General features: G+C 35.8%; 1 protein-coding gene across 1 annotated transcript; it reads right to left on the bottom strand.

The window, feature by feature from the left end:
- Positions 1–1587: 1587 nt before the first annotated feature.
- casp22 (caspase 22, apoptosis-related cysteine peptidase) lies at positions 1588–6702 on the bottom strand. The gene is made up of 7 exons (XM_059549287.1): positions 6693–6702; positions 3108–3434; positions 2898–2923; positions 2655–2763; positions 1973–2459; positions 1662–1871; positions 1588–1603 (listed from the first exon to the last, which is right to left on the bottom strand). Exons 1-7 carry the CDS (start codon positions 6697–6699, stop codon positions 1588–1590), a joined length of 1182 nt encoding a protein of 393 aa, XP_059405270.1. The 5' UTR covers positions 6700–6702.
- Between the last annotated feature and the right edge of the window lie 303 nt (positions 6703–7005).

Here is a 7005-nt window from a genome sequence, read left to right as displayed (position 1 = left end):
CATAGACAGTAAAAGAAATGGACACAGCAACCCCATTGGATTCAACGGAGAAAAATGAAGTCAATTAGAAGCACGCACTTCCTGGGGGTCGGGTGTACTGCGCAGACTCAAACTGATCTTGATGACGTAGATGTCACGTGAGCAACCTGCAGGTATTCTAATCACTGTGCCAATAGAAATCTGAATCACCCAACGAATCTTGCAGGTGAGTGTGAACCGGAGCAAATTTTGGTAAGTATTTCTATTAATTATCTCCCTTGACTTTATGCCTCCACGTCCCCCCCGATAGCCTCATAGACAGTAAACGATTGCCTGCGAGCTTCTCCTCCTGTCCATACGGTAATTTCTCTACTGTACGACAGAGAGTCTCTGGTTATGACGCAATCGTTAGCCTATTTTTTTTTTTTTTTTTTTACAAAAACTGCTTCTACGGGACCATAACCTAAGATAGAAGGTAATTTAGCCTTTTATACATTTTTGTGTTTCTTTAGAATTAATTAGTGGATAAATTGAGTCTTTAAACGCCTCAGATGTAAAGTTATTCGCTGTCAAAGTGACGCCAAAATGCATGGGAGTCAATGGAATGCTAAACAGCAGGTGGGGGTCCGCTAGCCAATGGCGGCGCCCAGGGGTGATTCAAAAAAATATGAAACCCTACCCCCCTGGATATTAGTGCACGCGCTTCCCACAGGAAACAAACTTATTTCAGGGCATTAGTTTGCTTCAGCTAATTACTTACTGAGATTATATACTTGTCATTTGTTTTCCAGATAAATATTAATAAAATATATGTATACTGAGATGATTGTTGTTAGGATGGCCATTTGTCGAGTTTTGTCTTAAAACAGTCCAGGCGAGACAAACGTAATGCCATTCAACTCTATTGTTCAAGTCTCTCACTCCCCCACTAGGGGGCAGTAGTTCCACAATGATTAATAACACTTTTTAAACTACACCAAGACTAAATGATTTTATGCAATGTTTATTGTAAATTAAATTATTTTGTATAATGAAAATACGAATAACAGTTTATTTTACTGATAATAATGCTTAATAAAAGGAGTTTATTTTAACGCCATTTTAATGAAATGAAACTGTAAATTAAAGTACATAACATGTGAATTCTAGGATTCAGTCCTGTTATTATAAGTGTAGGTGATTTTAGTCGACATCCAAAACAGTTCAAAAACAGTATAAGATCATTTTATGTTATTTATTAAAGAAATTGAAGAAAGTTATGTGATTAAATAGAGATGTCTTAAATTAAACGATCCTGATCCTGTAAAACAGGGTTCTCCACTTTTCTGTGGTACACATATTTCTGAAATCCAATATAACAAAGATTCATGGAAGCATAGATTAATACTATAGACTTCTCTAGAATGTCAATGTTAAGATTTCCTCTTCTTCTTTGGTGGAAGATGAGGATGTTCTGTTTTTTTCCCCTGTTTAGAAGCAGAAGCCCAACCCTACAATGGGGAATGAATAGAGAGCTTTAGTTGATAAATATTTAACAAACTTTACAAGCTTTACAGAAATCACAAGTCTGTTAGGCTATGTTTAATTATAAAACATAGGCATTTTAGTTTAAGAAGATGCAGGTCTGCAACAGAACAATATTCAGTTGTTAATGTTTCAGATTTTGACATATTATAACATACACTGGACAGAATTGTAATCTATTTCTGTCATGGAATTTAAAAAAAACAGTTCTGACCTTCGGTGGTTTGAAAATAAGAAGCTTCCTCAAGGTGAATTTGGGCTGAGGGGTCATCTTTGCATCTACTGTATCTCTTTTTAATTTTATTTTGTCCTCTTTATGGCTTACATCGTTATTGACAATAGTGAGGATCCTCAAAATGTCCTTGTCTCTAAAAATAAAAGAAATAAACCATTTAACATATAAACACTGACAGAAGGCCTAAATGAAAGTGTTTCTGCATGTTATAAAACCATTGTAGTGGATGCTCACTGTTCACTTCCTTTTTTTAAATGCTTGCAAAGGGACTGTATAAACCATGATCCACTGGATGGATCACGGATTGACAAATATCCCTCCACAGTGGACAGGGCAATCAGAAAATCAGAATCTTTGGCAATGCTGTATACTTTGCCAGATTTCTGGTTATGACTGGGACCAGCACCATCTGTAACCAGCACTTTACTCTGCATCTCATGTCCTCTGCATGCCTGGATAAAGAAGACTTTCGGTTTGTCAATAAGAGCGGGACAGTTGACTCCATCAAATGGGGAGGTGATGTCATTCAGGGGACATATTTGCCCATCAAATCCCTTGACACCAGTCTTATCACCATGACTCATTACACAACAGACAAAGCAGTCTCCATGACGAGCATCGTTACTGTATTTGGCCATGATTGCTCTTATTTCAGCTGCAGTTTTGTCTGTCTCAACTTCAACCAGAAAGCCCAAAAAATCAAATAAGGCCTTCAGAGAATCTGAGAAATACATAAAACAAAAACATAAAAGATAAAGCTAAGAAAATAACCATACCTAGATCCACAGAACAATTACAACAACAAATGAAAGAAAGAAAATATAGAGGACAAAAAAAAGAACAATAAGCATTTCTTAAGTCATACGTCTCTTCTTAAAAGGTATGGTATGTGAACAGTGTGTGAAGGAATGCTTACCAACATCTTTTTGGGATCCGTATCTTTTATTTTTTGGTTCTGCAAAGTTCTCGTTATTAATAATTACACACAGTCCACGTGGATAACTGTCCATGTTGTACACCTCATCCTGGAACAAAAGAACAAGTGTTACAAAGCACAAGCAACATTCAAGAATGAAATCTGTCTGACATGTCTATAAATTTACAGAAAAAAAAGGAAATCAATGGAAAATGTATAATGAGAACATGTTGCATTACTTACTCCACTGACCAAATCATTTTGTTTGTCTGCGGGGAAAAAAATACTTCAGTAAGTCTTTGAAGTCTTTTAGGTTAGATATTTTCATTAAAAAAACAATAGTCTACAAACATGTTTTATTTTTTAAACTGTAAAACTGGACCGAAAGAGGAAACGTGATAATATCTTTAAATTAAAACTGAATATTATTATTAATGTTTCATGTAACTGTACCTGTTGTACTTTGTGGTGTTGGTGGACTGGAGGTCGCTCCTCTTTCAGGAATTACTAAATGGCTGTCTATGTTTAGGTTGTCATAAAGACAGTTGTCTCTGTCCTTCAAGCATGTTAACATGATTTCACTTGCTTTTCTCCCCTTTCTGCTCACACCATCAATCAGATCCCGAGCTTGATCAGCTCGTGCTTTGGTCTTCTGCACTATTTCTTCAATCTCCTCATTTCCTAGCACCTTCTTGGCCCGAAGATCATCCAACAAATTTTTGATGACGGCCTCGGTCAAACCATCCTTCAGTTGAATCCGAAGTTGTTCCAAGACTTTTTCTAAAGGAAAGCGCTTTGATAAGTCAGATGTTCATTTATATGTTATTTAAATATGAGCTTATTATTGTCACTTAGGCATAATAAAGTGGGAGACCGGGTATGTTTGTAACACAGGTCACTTGTCACACTTCCAATTTCTCAAACAAGGAGCAAATTACAAATCACCTAATTCCCTTGACACATTCTCACTTTAGTCCTTATTCTACATGTGAGGAAGTGGAGCCCATGGCAGACACAGAATTTCTTCTATGAGAATAAATGTTGTACTTCATTATTTTTGTGATGGCAGTCCCTGCTTTGCAGTATATGCAGTGTAAGTGTAGATATTTTTCATGAAAGTTCTAATATTTTGGCTGTTAGCTGTAAAGTGAGCTTTGGCTACAAGACTCTGGCTTAGTTGTAACATCAATGAAACATTTTATAACTTACTCTAAACATATTTAGATGTTTTCTTTGAATTTCAGTATATGCCTGGATCTAGGAGAAAGGCAAACCTCTGGGTGTATCTAAACTGTTTAAATTCACTTTTATTATGGCCATTTACTGACTGACATTAACAAGCTTAAACACACACACACACACACACATAGTTTTATTCAGTTATTGTTATCATTATACAGTTTTATCATAATAATAATAATGTGACATACAATTGTTGTTCAAATGAAGCTGGTGCAAATTTGCTAATTTTATTCAGTTTTGTGTAACAAAACTGAATAAACTCACACACACGCACACACATAATGTTGAAAAGTCAGTGTTGAATAAAAACCTTTCAAAATCCTTTTTTTTTCTCATAATCCTTGTTGCATAATCACTCACCGGGAATATTACAACCAACCCAGACTATGGGGAGCATTGTAACATTTCCCTCCTCACTGAAAAAAAAATTGATTCATCAAATTAAAAAAAATGTGGGTATGATCTATATTTTTTAAATTGACCCAATGAAAAATAAATAGCTTGCCTTTTTTTTTTTAATTGGATGAAGGAACATTTTTTTTTTTTTTTGGTGCTCATATTTACAAATAAAGCATGCATTATCTGTTTGTGCTGCAAATATAACCGCTAACCAGGGCCATAGCTGGGGTTAGTGGGGCCCTGTGCAGGTTGTACAGTGGGCCATGTGTGAAATTGTTTAATTTGAATGTTCGTTCTATTTATTTATTTGTGCTATTTACACACTGTTTACGTTTTTTCAAGTTTGTAGGTGTCCAAGTAAACACCGAATAACCAAATGTAAAATGGCACTGCATAGCCTTCAATGTAAAATAAAATACACAGTCAAACCAAAATGTATTCATACACCATCAACATTTCTCACATTATTACAGTTTATTTGCTATAGTATATAAATTGGTAATAAAATATGACAAGAACTCAGGGTTGATCTGTCAGAACAAATTCATCTTGATAATGTCAGATAACTTTGATCGAAAGATATGTAATGGATTACAATCAACCAAAACTTCAGACAACTGTTAGTATGAAAATATTTACACAGCTATCAATACTTTGTTGAACAATTACTAAGCAGTACTTTGTTCAGTCTGTGCAAGCAAAATATGGTCAGGCCAAAGTGTCTGAATAATTTTTGGTCCAAAATTGATTTTTTTTTTTTATCAATTTCACTGGTAGTCTACAGTATGAAGAATTTTGGGATATAATATGTCACAGTTTTCTTTATACACTTAGCCTACATAAATAAACTGTCTTGCACCCACTAAAACCATATAAACGATTATATCTGGTGTCGGAATAATATTTGGTTCAACTGTGGATTAATTCTTGTTAGAACTACAAAGTAATTCAGTCAAGAGCAGTGAGTGATATTCTTTCTTTCATTTTCTAGCCTAAATTAGACGCGGTCACTTTAAGAGACAATGCATCCAATAAAACGACACACATCCGATTTAATTCTCAACTGTTACTTTCACTTAAGACGTAACCGACAGTTTTTTCGAACACAATTTCCAATAGGGGTATTTTGACATATTGTGTATGTATTTGTAGGTACAAAAGCAAGAAGAGGCAGATTCATTGTTGAAGTGAAAGTGAAAGTGACATTCAGCCAAAAAATTATAGTGACATTCAGTAAAGTATGGTGACCCATACTCAGAATTCGTGCTCTCTCTGCATTTAACCCATCCAAAGTGCACACACACATACACGGGAACAGTTGGGGGTTCAGTGCCTTGCTCAAGGGCACCTAAGTCATGGTATTGCCGGCCCGAGACTCGAACCCACAACCCTAGGGTTAGGAGGCAAACTCCCTGGTTTGCCTGCATGAATTAGCAGTAGACTATGTCTAATGCAAAAAATAAAAAAAAATTAAAAAGAGGGAAATATTGACTAAATGTAGGGCACGTAAATGATTAGTAACATTAGAAACATTATATATATATAATGTTACTAATCATTTACGTAAACAAGACTCAGCATACACACGGATTTGTCCCCCGGATCAAAGAGTATAGAAGTCTATATAGTTCTATATAAGTTCCTATAAGCATACATCACGCAAACACTATCATAAGCATCTAGTTTGATCCACACCCATTGATCCACCCAACTTCCGGGGTTCTGTACCTGGACACTTACAGACACGAAAAAAACTTAAACATTGTGTAAATAGCACAAATAACTGTCCTGAGCGTTTTTTTTAGGCTGGCCTCAGTCAGTCAGTTGATATCTCCGGGGGTCCCCCCTCAGGTGTGGGCCCTTTAATCCTCACCACCTTTCAGCCCACTAACCGGCCCTGGCTACAACATTTAATAGCAGACAGTTGTAACTAGTTTGAATCACGTTTTGAACCCACGGGCTTAAAATACAGACAGAAATGTCAAAAATGTTCCAACGATTAACCCGATCTCATGAAAGTGCGTATAAATAGTAGGCCTATACCAAATAAAACCGAAAACTCGTGGTAGAATGATAGGCAAAAATGGACTGGTGCATATGCCACGCGATGGGTAGGTTTAGGGTTGTGGGGTAGATGCGTATCATATGCATGCCAAAGTCCGTTTTTGCGTATCAATACCACGAGTTTTCGTTTTTATTTGGAATACTATACGCATTTTAATGAGACTGGGCTCGAGACTGACCGTAAAACTGAAACGGCTTGCCTCAGGTCTTCTTGCAGGTAACCGTTTTTTAATTTCACTTTCACTTTTAACGATTTCTTCAAAAATATTCGAGATATAGCCTACAAATGGACTTTTCTTACTCACACACATATATTATATTAATTAATCTTACCTGCCATTTCGTCGTATGTAAAATGTTGCGGTTTTTCTGTATCTCTTGCTAAATTAAGGGCAAAAGCAGGAAAAGGTAAATGAAGTTTCTTTCACACTCATAAAGTGGGTTGAGAGTGGAAATGGGTGGATCAAATTAGATGCTTACAATAGTGTTTGCGTGACGTATGCTTATAGGAATTTATAACTATATAGACTTCTATACTCTTTGATCCGAAAAAAAATGTCTTTTCTGAGGTAGGCTAAATAATGTTACTATTCATTTACGTGCCCTTCATTTAGTCAGTATTTCCTTTTTTTATTTTTTTGCATTA

The sequence above is a fragment of the Carassius carassius genome, chromosome 5 (genome assembly GCF_963082965.1).
Source record: "Carassius carassius chromosome 5, fCarCar2.1, whole genome shotgun sequence".
Classification (NCBI taxonomy): Eukaryota; Metazoa; Chordata; class Actinopteri; order Cypriniformes; family Cyprinidae; genus Carassius; species Carassius carassius.
This window is presented reverse-complemented; position numbering and strand designations above follow the sequence as displayed.

What these genes read in the sequence shown, in the direction of transcription:
- casp22 (XM_059549287.1), bottom strand. An exon ending in AAAATGATTTGGTCAGTGGA is followed by an intron (nt 2,764 to 2,897) that starts GTAAGTAATGCA and finishes CTTTTGTTCCAG; the next exon opens with GATGAGGTGTACAACATGGA. An exon ending in TTAAAAAAAGGAAGTGAACA is followed by an intron (nt 1,872 to 1,972) that starts GTGAGCATCCAC and finishes TTTTATTTTTAG; the next exon opens with AGACAAGGACATTTTGAGGA.